Raw genomic sequence first — 13,819 nt, 5'->3', positions numbered from 1 at the left:
CCAAGGCTTCTACCTTCAGTTTTTACATCTTATACACATTTTACAGAAACAATCTTTTTTGACAATAGGTACATTTGGTTTGTTTTTAGTCCTTCCTCTATTTCTGATGTCCATCCAGTTGGATTTCTATTTGTAACTGTGCTATTTCACAACATTTCTGAACCTATATACATTTTACAGACTCTGTATGTTTTACATTGGTTATCTTGTTATTAGTCCTACCCTTCAGCTCCATTCAACCCCTCCCATCTATCTCTCAACATCCTCCATTTTGGATTTCTATTTGCCATATATTTTTTAACTGTGCTGTGATGCTTGACAAAAGTATTGAACCTTTCTATTATCATAGCTTCTACAGATTGTAAATTTAAAAAAAATTGTTTTGCTAAAATAATTATTATATTATTGATTGATTGACTATGGCTTTTCAAATTACGCCAGTATTGCTATCTGCAGCGTTAGTTCTAGGCAAATGTTGCAATTCTTCAGCCATTCCTGGATCTGTGACCAAAAATTAGCTACATATGGACAATACCAAAATAAATGATGTAATGACTCTGCCTCCTCACAGCATAATCTGCAGAGCTGGGAAGATTGTATCCCCCATATACTGTATATAACATTCTATTGGTTGCAAGAATTTTGTACAGTAATTTAAATTGAAAAATGTGAAGTTTTGAATCCGGCGTTGTTTTGTGTATTAATTCATAAATCATGTGCCATGGAATGGGTACATCAAAAATCTCTTCCCAACTATTTTGCAATTTATATGGCAAAGCTGTCAGTTGTTTGGTCCTTAAATCAAATTGGTATATGTTTTTATTTATCACACTTTTCTTTAATCATTTATGTTCTTTAATATAAGTTCCTTAGTTTTTCCCCTTCTACTTGCCTCTTCCATTTTTGTGGTAATGCTGCAAATAGTTGGTTGTAATTTTGGGTAGAGTAGACATTTACATATGTCTGTGTTAGCTGCATGTGTGACATAACTCCACCAGTCCTATTTATGATATCATTCACAAAAATTATACCTTTTTTTTTAAATGTCTTTGAAAAATACGTTTTTTTTATCAATTAGTGTATTTGAGTTTAACCACAATATTTGTTGTATTATTTGTTCTGTCTTTTCAGGTGGATTAAACTGAAATTGCAACCACACTTTCTAAGGCTTGTTTAAAAAATAACTATATGTTGGAGATTATTTCCTTTTCAATCAACCGAAAGTGAGCAGGTGTAATCTGAATAAAGGGAAAAAGGCCATTCTTGAACATAGGATGAGACATTCCTACCAATTTACTAGAGAACCAGTTTGGATTTAAGTATAACTTTTGTATGATTGATGCCTTTAGTGAGAGGTCTAATGTTTTAAACAGAGCATCGAATTCAGACTTTCCACTTCCTGGTCAGAAAGTCTGCTGCCAAATGAGTTCTGTTTTACCCACAGACAAAATTCAAACGGTTTTAGAAACTAGAGAGTGTTTTCTATCCAATAGTAATAATAATATGCATATTGTACGAGCAAGAATTGAGTATGAGGCCGTTTAAATTGGGAACGATTTTACCTCAAAGTGTAAATAGCGCCCCCTATCCTCAACAGGTTAAAACCTGTTAATGACAGGGGTTCCGCTAGCGGAACTCCTCCCACATTCCACTGAAAAGGCAGAGCGCGAAATTCAAAAAATATTTTTGAGAAATATTTCCCTTTCACACATTAACAAGTCCAATACAGCAAATGAAAGATAAACATCTTGTGAATCCAGCCAACGTGTCAGATTTTTAAAATGTTTTACAGCGAAAACACCACGTATATTTATGTTAGCTCACCACCAAATAGAAAAAAGCACAGACATTTCTTTCACAGCACAGGTAGCATGCACAAAGCCAACCTAACTTACCAAGATCCAACCAAACTAACCAAGAAACAACTTCCTCAGATGACAGTCTTATAACATGTTACACAATAAATCTATGTTTTGTTCGAAAAATGTGCATATTTGAGCTATAAATCAGTTTTACATTGATGCTACCATCACAGCTAACGTCAAAAATAGCACCAGAGCAACCAGAGTAAATACAGACACGAACGTCATATATCTAAAAACTCATCATAAAACTTTTCTGAAAAATATATGGTATATAGCAAATGAAAGACGAAGATCTTGTGAATACAGACAATATTTCCGATTTTTTTAAGTGTTTTACAGCGAAAACACAATATGGCGTCATATTAGCTTAGCACAATAGCTAAAACACAACAGCATTGATTCAAGGCAAACGGTACCGATTGCAGAGTTCGACAGATATATGAAACAGCATCCCAACATGGGTCCTACTTTTGTTGGTCTTCCATCAGAATGTTGTACAAGGTGTCCGTTGTCCAGAACAGTCTTTGTTTGGGTTTAGAAGGACTTCTTTCCCTCTTGAAATAGCATGCGCACTGGCCAAGCACTGGCCAAGTAGCGTGTAGCTCTCCATCCTGAACAAAGGGACCTAACGTAACATGCCAAATGTCCCGAAAAAAATGCAATATTCTAATAAAACTATATTGAAAAAACATACTTTACGATGACATTGTGACATGTATCAAATAAAATCAAAGCCGGAGAAAGTATTCGCCTATAACGACGGTTTTCCACGAGGCGATTCCAGGTCCCTCCATGCGCCTTGCAGAAAAACAAATGGAGGTCACGTCATTCCAAGAGGGCTCATTTCATCTCAGGCAAAGATAATCAACTCCTTTCTCCTCACACTTCCTCTTGACATCCAGAGGAAGGTGTATGACGTGTACGTATAGTCATACGTATCATGCCCATTTATAGGCAGCTGCTTAAAGAGAGCATGGAATTCAGACTTTCCACTTCCTGGTCAGAAAGTCTGCTGCCAAAGGAGTTCTGTTTTACCCACAGACAAAATTCAAACGGTTTTAGAAACTAGAGAGTGTTTTCTATCCAATAGTAATAATAATATGCATATTGTACGAGCAAGAATTGCGTACGAGGCCGTTTAAATTGGGAACGATTTTCCCCCAAAGTGAAAATAGCACCCCCTATCCTTAAGAAGTTTTAAGCACCTGCCTATAAATGGGCATGATACGTATGACTATACGTGCACGTCATACACCTTCCTCTAGATGTCAAGAGGAAGTGAGAGGAGAAAGGAGTTGATTATCTTGGCCTGAGATGGAATGAACCCTCTTGGAATGAGGTGTCCTCCATTTTTTGTTTTCTGCAAGGCGCGTGGAAGGACCTGTAATTGCTTCTGAAAAGCTGTCTTTACAGGCGAATACAATCTCCGGCTTTGATTTTATTTGATACATGTCACAATATCATCGTAAAGTATGTTTTTTCAATATAGTTTTATTAGAATATTGATATTTTTTCGGGACGTTAGGCGTGTTGCGTTGTCTGTGTTTGTTGACGATGGAGAGCTACTTGCCACTTGGCTAGTGCGCTTGCTAATTCAAGAGGGACAAAGGACATTCTAAAACCAACCAACGATTGTTCCCGACAAAGGACCTCTTCTACAACATTCTGATTGAAGCTCATAAAAAGTAGGACTCATTTTATGATTCTATTTCATATATCTGTCGAACTGTGTACTATTAGTTTTGCGCTCAGGTTTTGGTCACTATCTCGCCATAACGTAAGCCTTATGTCGTAAAGAAGTTATTTTTAGAATTCTAACACTGCGATTGCATTAAGAACTAATGGATCTATCGTTTCCTATACAACATGTATTTTTTTGTAATGTTTATGAATAGTTATTTGGTCAGAATAGGTGAGAGTCTAATAGAAATATCCGCACATTCTGGGAAAAAGATGCTACGTTAGCACAGTGTGTAACCACTGATTTCAGCTCTAAATATGCACATTTTCGAACAAAACATAAGTGTATGTATAACCTGATGTTATAGGACTGTCATCTGATGGAGCTTATCAAGGTTAGTCAAAAATTATATATCTTTTGCTGGTTTGTTACGATCGCTAACGTGCCTATTGCTATCGCTAACGTGCCTTGATGAATGAATGCGGTAGTGTGGTAGGCTATTGTAGTAAGCTAATATAATGCTATATTGTGTTTTCGCTGTAAAACACTTAATAAATCGGAAATATTGGCTGGAATCACAAGATGCCTGTCTTTCATTTGCTGTACACCATATATTTTTCAGAAATGTTTTATGATGAGTATTTAGGTATGCCACGTTGGTCTCTATAATTACTCTGGCTGCTTCGGTGCTATTTTTGACGGTAGCTGGGATGGTAGCTGCAATGTAAAACTGATTTATACCTCAAATATGCACATTTTTCGAACAAAACATAGATTTATTGTATAACATGTTATATTACTGTCCTCTGATGAACTTGTTTCTTGGTTAGTTTGGTTGGTTCTTGGTTAGTTAGGTTGGCTTTGTGCATGCTACCTGTGCTGTGAAAAATGTCTGTCCTTCTTTGTATTTGGTGGTGAGCTAACATAAATATACGTGCTGTTTTCGCTGTAAAACATTTAAAAAATCTGACATGTTGACTGGATTCACAAGATGTGTATCTTTCATTTGCTGTATTGGACTTGTTAATGTGTGAAAGTTAAATATTTCAAAAAAATATTTTTTGAATTTCGCGCTCTGCCTTTTCAGTGGAATGTGGGAGGAGTTCCGCTAGCGGAACGCTGGGGCTAGACAGGTTTTAACTTCTCTGGGATAGGTGGCAGTGTTTTCACGTCCGGATGAAAAGCGTGTCCAAAGTAAACTGCCTGCTACTCAGGCCCAGAAGCTAAGATATACATATAAACACTCTGAAGTTTCTAAAACTGGTTGAATCATGTCTGTGAGCATAACATAACTTATTTGGCAGGCGATACCCCGAGGACAAACCAGTTGGATTTTTTCTCTTTTCAATGATTTTCATTGGGAATCCAGATTTCTAAGGGACCTTCTTGCAGTTCCTATCGCTTTCACTGGATGTCAACAGTCTTTAGAAATTAGTTGAGGTTTTTCCTTTGAGAAATGAAGAAGTAGCACTGTTCAGAATGAGGGTAGAGAGAAGTGTACTCTTTGTTAGAGGCGCGTGACCTGAAAGCTCGCTACACTTTGTTTTCCTCCGGTATTGAACACAGATCATCCCGTTTAAAATTTTATCGATTATTTACGTAACAAAATACCTAAAGTTGTATTAGGAAAGTAGTTTGAAATGTTTGGACAAAGCTTACAGGTAACTTATGAGATATTTTGTAGTCACGTTGCGCGAGTTGGAACCAGTGTTTTTCTGGATCAAACGCGCCAAACAAATGGACATTTTGGATATATATCGAAGGAATTAATCAAACAAAAGGACCATTTGTGATGTTTATGGGACATATTGGAGTGCCAACAGAAGAAGCTCGTCAAAGGTAAGGCATGAATTATATCTTTATTTCTGCGTTTTGTATCGCGCCTGGAGGGTTGAAATAGGATTGTCTGTGTTTTTTTGCTGGGGTGCTATCCTTAGATAATAGCATCGTTTGCTTTCGCCGTAAAGCCTTTTTGAAATCTGACACATTGGCTGGATTCACAACAAGTGTAGCTTTAATTTGGTGTATTGCATGTGTGATTTCATGAGAGTTACATTTTTATAGTAATTTATTTGAATTTGGCGCTCTGCATTTTCACTGGATGTTGGCCGGTGGGACGCTAGTCCCACATATCCTAGATAGGTATTTAATCATTTTTGCCCTCCGAATTCATATTCGTCATATAAATAGGCCTTTTTAATTTTGTCTGGCTTGTCATTCCAAATAAAATTGAATTTTTTTTGTTCATATAATTTAAAAAGCAAGTCACTAGGTTTAGGCAAAACCATAAGCAAATAGGTAAACTTTGATATGACTAAAGAGTTAATCAGGGTGTTTTTTTCACAAATAGACAGGTATTTTCCTTTCTATGGTAACAAGATCTTATCTGTTTTTGCTAACTTTCTATAAACATTGGAGTGAGATCATTTCTTTCTTTCGGGATTTGTATAACGAGTATGTCCACATCTCCATCAGACCATTTAATTGGTAAACTACATGGCAATATAAAATGTGCTTTTTTTTTGATCCAATACGTAATATGGTACACTTATCATAATTTGGTTTTAACCCAGTGAGGATACCAAAAGTATCTAGATCCTCTATAAGGCCGTGGAGAGATTCTAATTGTGGTTTTAAAAGAAAACATGAATCATCAGCATACAATGACACCTTAGTTTTTAAGGCACGGATTTCTAATCCCTTAATATTATTGTTTGATCTAGTTTTAACAGCTAACATTTCGATGGCAATAAAAATAGATATGCAGATAGTGGACAACCTTGTTTTACTCCTCTAGATAGTTTAAAACTTTCTGAGATGTAGCCATTATTTACTTTTTTACACTTAGGGTTACTATACATAACTTTAACCCATTTTATAAGAGATTCCCCAAAATGGAAATATTCTAGGCATTTGTATATAATCTCCAGTCGTACTTTATCAAAAGCCTTTTCAAAATCAGCTATGAAAACCAGACCTGGTGTCCCCGATATTTCATAGTATTCTATTGTTTCCAGTACTTGTCTTATATTATCTCCAATGTATCGTCAATGTAAAAAACCTGTCTGATGAGGATGAATAATATCTGACAATCATTTTTGTATTCTATGCGCTAAGCATTTTGCTATGATTTTTTGCATCACAACACTGAAGTGTAAGAGGTCTCCCATTTTTTAAATGGTCTGGATCTTTATATATACCACTTGGGTCCTGTTTCAGTAATATTGATATCAGACCTTCGTGTTGCGTGTCTGATAATCTACCATTTATATAGGAGTGGTAAAAAATCTCTAATAATGGTCCACTGAGTAAATCAAAAAAGTTTCGTATACTTCCACTGGTATGCCATCCAACCCTGGAGTTTTCCCAGCCTTAAAGGCTTTAATTGCATCACAAAATTCCTTCTCTGAAAGTTCCTCCCCTTCACATGAGTCTTTCTGTACAGATGTTCATTTTACATTATTATTAGGAAAAAAATCCATACAATTAGTTTCAGTTATTGGAGATGGAGGAGACCGAAAAGAAAACATATTCTTAAAGTACTTTACTTCCTCTTTCAAAATATCATTCAGTGAATCATGCGTGACTCTATCATTTGTCACAAGTTTCAATAAAACATTTTTTGTAGTATTTCTATGTTGAAGATCGAAAAATAAATTGGTGCATTTTTGCCCATATTCCATCCAGTTCGCTTTATTTTTATAATATGTTACACTGCATCTTTCTTGAATAAGTTCCTCCATTTCTTTTTGTTTTTCCTCTAACTTAATCTGTGCCTCTATGGTACAATTTCTATTGCTATCTAACTGTACAGTTAGTCCTTCAATTTCCTTTGTTAATATGGACTCTTGATCTAAATTGCTTTTGTTTTATAGAAGAAAACTGATTTGCATGGCCTCTAAAGGCACATTTAGTGTGTGTCCCATACAATAAGGGGATCTGCTGTACCTATGTTATGTCCGAAAAGTCAGTTATAAATTATTCTTTCCTAGTTCTAAACAATTTATCATCTAGTAGGCTTTGATAAAATGTCCAATTTCCTCGCCCATGTGGAAATTCTGTAAGAGTAATATATATGCCAATTGTGTGATGATCCGACCGCATTCTGTCCCCTATCAACACTTTTTAAACAATTGGTGCCAGAGAGAATGGCATAAGAAAATATTCAAGACGACTAGCTTGATTAAGCCTCCGCCATGTATATCTCACTAGGTCAGGGTATTTGAGTCTCCATATATCCACTAATTCCAATATATCCATGACATTCATGATTTCCTTAAGTGCCTGAGAGTGATAGTTGTAGTGTGATTTCCTTTCAGGTCCATAGGGGTATTTAAGACCGTTTTGAAATCTCCCACCATAATAATAGAGTCTAGTGTTGCTTGTAGAGATGATAAATTCTTAGATATATTTTCAAAGAAGCTTGGATCACATATTTAAAATAATCCATCTACCTTGATGATCTGTTTGGACAATTTGCACATTTGGATCAAAATGACTTGTAATTAAAACCATCACCCCTTTTGAATTTCTTTGCCCATGGGAGAAATATATTTCGCCCCCAGTCCCTTTTCCACAAAACTTCATCTAAAATTGTTGAATGAGTTTCCTGTAAACAATAGATATTATATTCCTTCTCTTTTAGCCAGGTAAATACTGATCGTCTTTTCTTATTATCTGCTAAGCCATTACAGTTGTAACTGGCTATACTTATTTCACCACATACCATGAGACAAAGTCACCGGCTTTCTAGCCATCGCCGCTCCTTGTTTCATATGTCCATTTGTTTTGTCTTGTTCCATACACACCTGTTTTTCATTCCCCAATCAATCTACATGTATTTAGTCCTCTGTTCCCCGTCATGTCTTTGTGTGTAATTGTTCATTGTAAATGGTGTATGTTCACGCATGATACTTGTATAGTTTATGTTCCGTGTTTTGGGGCACTTATGTCATTTTTTGTGCCTATTGTTGAATGGAATAGAAGTGCTCTCCTGCACCTGACTTCGCCTCCCGTACACAGCTTTTACAGAATTACACACCCAATGATGGAGTCAGCAGGAGCAGGTACCCCGGTTAGCGGAGTTGAGGAGCGCGTCCAGGAACATTCAGCTATGTTAAATCATCTTGGTGCCATGATGGAGACAGGAGGTCTCCCCAGTGCCTCGACCAGCGCAACCGGGGTTCCCTCTACCCATCCCGTCCGGAACCAGTCCCAGTGGGATACGCCTCTCCCTTCCCAGGGAGTATGATGGGACGGCAGCACAGTGCCAGGGATTCCTATTACAACTGGACCTCTACCTGGCCACTGTGCACCCAGCTCCCACGGGAAGGGAGAGAGTTTCTGCCCTCGTCTCATGCCTCTCAGGAAGAGCTCTGGAGTGGGCAAACGCCGTGTGGGGAGAAGGAGACGCGGTGTTGGACCACTTCGAGGAGTTCACCCGTCGCTTCCGGGCCTTCTTCGACCATCCGCACCGAGGGTAAAGCGGCGGGGGAACGGCTCTTCCACTTAAGGCAGGGGACGAGGAGCCGCCGGAGCAGGCTGGTATGACAGTGCCCTCATCGACTACTATCGGTGCAGCCTGCGTGAGGACGTCCGACGTGAGCTGGCCTGCAGGGATGCCACCATCTCTTTTGACCAACTGGTGAATTTGTCCATCTGGTGGATAACCTGCTGGTCACCCGCGGACGTCCAGAAGGGGCGCTCCGGTGGCCATGGAGTTGGGAGGGGCTACTCGTAGGGAGACTGGAGGAGCCATCACGTGCACCATCTGTGGGCGCAGAGGGCACACTGCCGGTCGGTGCCCTGTTGGTTCCTCTGGGAGTCGAGGCAACAGGCAGGGCACTCTGGCGTCACCCCAGGTGAGTTCGCACCACACTCATCCAGAGTCCTCTGTTGATCACCTGTTTGTATCTGTTTGTTTCCCTGATTTTCCCCCGCATTCCCAGCATGTTGCGCTGTCGATTCAGGCACAGTTGGGAATTTTATCGACAGAGCGTTAGCCCTTAGTTTAGGGATCCCCATTATTCCTGTAGTTAGACCTTTCCTGGTTCATGCTCTGGATAGTCGAACATTAAGATCCGGACTAATCAGGGAAGCCACCATCTCCCTGACCATGGAGACGCAGGGGGGTCACCATGGAGACGCAGAGGAGAAATTCAGTCTCTTTCTCATTGACTGTCCTGCATTTCCCGTGGTACTAGGCCTTCCCTGGTTAGCTCCTCATAACCCCACTATTTCCTGGCAACAGAGGGCTCTCACGGGGTGGTCGCGAGAGTGCTCGGGGAGGTGTGTAGGGGTTTCCTTTGGTGCTACCACGGTGGAAAGTCCAGACCAGGTCTCCACCATGTGCATCCCCCAAGAATATGCCGATTTGGCTCTCGCCTTCTGTAAAAAGAAGGCGACTCAATTACCACCTCATCGACGTGGGGATTGTGCGATAAATCTCCTGGCAGACACTGCGCTTCCCAGGAGTCATGTGTACCCCCTGTCGCAAGCGGAGATGGTGGCTATGGAGACATATGTTTCTGAATCCCTGCGTCAGGGGTACATTCGGTCCTCCACTTCACCCGCCTCCTCAAGTTTCTTTTTTGTGAAGAAGAAGGATGGAGGTCTACGCCCGTGCATTGACTATGGAGGTCTCAATCAAATCACGGTGAGGTACAGTTACCCGCTACTTCTTATCGCCACGGCGATTGAGTCAATGCATGGGGCGCGCTTCTTCACAAAACTGGATCTCAGGAGTGCGTATAACCTGGTTCGTTTCCGGGAGGGAGACGAGTGGAAGACAGCTTTTAGTACCACCTCAGGGCATTATGAGTACTTAGTCATGCCGTATGGGTTGATGAATGCTCCATCAGTTTTCCAATCCTTTGTAGACGATATTTTCAGGGACCTGCACGGGCAGGGTGTAGTGGTGTATATCAATGACATTCTGATATACTCCGCTACACGTGCCGAGCATGTGTCCTTGGTACGCAGGGTACCTGGACGACTGTTGGAGCATGGCCTCTATGTCAAGGCTGAGAAATGCCTGTTCTTTCAGCAGGCCATCTCCTTTCTAGGGTATCGCATTTCCACATCAGGGGTGAAGATGGAGAGTGACCGCATTGCAGCCATGCGTAATTGGCTGACTCCCACCACGGTAAAGGAGGTGCAGCGATTTTTAGGTTTTGCCAATTACTACCGGAGTTTTATCCAGGGTTTTGGCCAGGTGGCTGCTCCCATTACCTCACTGCTTAAGGGGGGTCCCGTACGGTTGCAGTGGTCAGCTGAGGCGGACAGGTGTTTTGGGCAGCTAAGAGCTCTGCTTACTTCAAAACTCCGCCACCTGTGCTTTCTTCTCGAAGAAGCTCAGCCCAGCGGAGCGTAACTATGATGTGGAGGACCGGTCGCTGTTGGCTGTGGTTAAAGCGTTGAAGGCGTGGAGACATTGGCTTGAGGGGGCTAAACACCCTTTCCTCATCTGGACTGACCACCGCAACCTGGAGTACATCCGGGCAGCGAGGAGACTGAATCCTCGTCAGGCAAGGTGGGCCATGTTCTTTACCCGTTTTGTGTTTACCTTGTCCTATAGACCAGGTTCCCAGAATACGAAGGCAGACACACTGTCCCGGCTGTATGAAACAGAGGAGAGGCCCATGGATCAGACTCCCATACTCCCGGCTTCTTGCCTGGTAGCACCGGTCGTGTGGGAGTTGGATGCGGACATTGAGCAGGTGTTGCATACAGAACCCGCTCCCCTCCAGTGTCCGGTAGTGCGTATGTACGTTCCGTCTGCTGTCCGTGACCAGTTGATCTATTGGGCCCACACGTCACCCTCCTCTGGTTATCCGGGGATCGGTTGGATGGTGCGCTGTCTAACTGCCTGGGTGGGGGCGCCCCACCTGAATCCCCACCGGCTAGGTTCAAGGTCATCAATGTTCTCATTAGCTGCTTTGAGAATTTCCTTGTGTAGTATGCTCTCCCTTTAGGGGGCTTTGGCTTTGCAGGATCAACCCTGCCAAGCAGGCTCAGAATCTTGAGGGGGCAGTGCTGCTCTAGGTCTCTGACCGCATTTTGGCTGCATACTGACTGCTTACAGCAGGCCCATAAAACAGTTTGGAACTACTCCTTAGGATCTGGGTCATTCAGGTGGGTGTCTAGGGTATAGGGTTGTTGACAGTTCCATCAATATAGGACAATAAATAAATTAAATGTATAATTTATTTCTAAACACTGTTCCACCATGATAGGACAAGAAAGAAAATAAATAAATAAGACGTATAATTCATTATAAAAAGTGTATCCATCATCTGAACAACATTGAAAGCTCTCTCACACCCCCGCTCACAGCAATACATTGGTTATGGGATATGCAACCATTTCCTTTCTCACTCAACGCCACTTTCCCAAACAGAAAAAAACACACCACACCATCCACACATACTGTGCCAGTTTTTTTCTTCACCATGTTGAATTAGTGCTTTTGTGTTCCAATTAGTTATATTTGAAGATATATAGAAAAGCTATATTTTTATTGTATTATTACAATCCATAACCAGGCTAGAAATGTGTTTCATTATTTTCCTCGTCTATAAGAACTTTGTAATTTTTAAAATAGCCATGGAGTAGTCTGTGACTCTGAACAAGTGGTTATCAATATATAGTTTATCGACGACGAGAGCCACTCGTTTCCCTTTTAATCTATTTTCCTTGAAAATTGGATACAGCACTTTACGCTGTTCTGCAATTTCCTTCGGGAACTAGTCATTCATGCCAATTTTAGTCACAGCAAGTCTTTTACCCAGGCTTTTAACCATTATTTTATCTTTAAATGAAGCAAATTTGGCGTTCATACCTCTGCCCTCTCTGTCTGAAGCGGTGTACACGTTCAGTTGGATTTTGTCGATAGCTTCGCGTGGAATCTTTGCGTGGTACTCTCTAACTACAGATTCAGGAACTTCTCATTCATTCTCTTGGATACCTGTAAGTACCAGATTCTCTCTCATGGATCTAGTCTGTATATCCAGTAAGGCTTCCCTCAGAACGATGTTCTCCTTTTTAAGTTCATTCACTACGTTTTCAATCTAATTGACTGTCACTTTTAGCTTGTTTGTTTCCTTCTCCAATGTCACAGCTTTTTCATCACTCATCTCGAGACTCGCCTTCAACTCCTTTATATCCTTACTGACTAATTCAAGTATACCCAGTTTGTCATTTATTGATTTTAACAGATCGGTTTCGACCTTTACCATTCCCGGTGGTGAAAATATTCAATTGTCTGTGTCTGTAGAAGAGTCACATTTTCGTTTTGAAATCGGTTCCCTTGTCTTACGCTCCGTCATGTTTGGGGGTTAATTGTTTTCGTGATATTTGTCGATAAATGTCTCTAGTCTTAAGATTTGTTTTGTGTTATTATCCAGATTGAAGGTTATCATCACCAGATTGTGTAGTGCTAATAATTAGTCTAACTTGCCGATATTGAATATTACGTTTTTATCTTAAGGTGCTCCACATAACTACGTTCAGTCCGCCATTACCTGTCTCAGTGCCGCCCTCAAGAGGATTCTCAGGAGAACAAAATTCCTGATGTAAGGATTGGAGAGAAGGAGGAGTGTCCAAAGTGGAGTATATCTACTTGGGATGGTGAGAACATGTTTTGGATTGAACTACAGCTGTAACGACCCTTTGGGAAGAATTTTACTTGGTTAAAGCTTCTCTAGTGTCCGTGAGTTATTTACTCTGAACAATTAGAACCTAACAGGTTAAATAAGGGGTACTTAATGTAACCCTTAGCTAACTGTAACACACATAGACCTCACCTTTCCCAGGATCCTCCTGCTCACTAGCTCTACCTCCTGGTCTTCTAACCTCAGAGTATGTGACATCTTCTTCACGTTCGGCTACTCCTACGGTTACAGAGAGATGAAGAAAGAGATGGTTCCTTTTTTTCACTTATTTTATACATATTGCACCCCATGCGTGATTATATTGTTTTCCTAAAACCAACCTCATGCTGATTACCTCCTATTAGAATTGTACCATTCTAGTTCCTCTCTCACAACCCACTGTCTCAACATTCTGTTAGAATTATACCATTCTAGTTCCTCTCTCACAACCCACTATCTCAACATTCTGTTAGAATTGTACCATTCTAGTTCCTCTCTCACAACCCACTATCTCAACATTCTGTTAGAATTGTACCATTCTAGTTCCTCTCTCACAACCCACTATCTCAACATTCTGTTAGAATTGTACCATTCTAGTTCCTCTCTAAGAATCCACTATCTCA

At 40.5% G+C, this 13,819-nt stretch overlaps 1 protein-coding gene across 3 annotated transcripts in view; it reads right to left on the bottom strand.

Moving 5' to 3' along the window:
* The window catches only part of LOC129835376 (asialoglycoprotein receptor 1-like), a 31,610-nt gene that overhangs the window by 14,975 nt on the left and 2,816 nt on the right, over positions 1–13,819 (bottom strand). For all 3 annotated transcript variants that reach the window (XR_008756408.1, XM_055901014.1, XM_055901015.1), the window contains exon 2: positions 13,350–13,436. Coding sequence is in view for 2 of the 3 variants with exons in the window: in XM_055901014.1 (XP_055756989.1) it covers positions 13,350–13,436 (87 nt within the window). In the remaining variant the exon portion in view is untranslated. The remainder of the gene's footprint in view (positions 1–13,349; positions 13,437–13,819) is intronic.

Source organism: Salvelinus fontinalis, chromosome 36, assembly GCF_029448725.1.
Source record: "Salvelinus fontinalis isolate EN_2023a chromosome 36, ASM2944872v1, whole genome shotgun sequence".
NCBI lineage: Eukaryota > Metazoa > Chordata > Actinopteri > Salmoniformes > Salmonidae > Salvelinus > Salvelinus fontinalis.
This window is presented reverse-complemented; position numbering and strand designations above follow the sequence as displayed.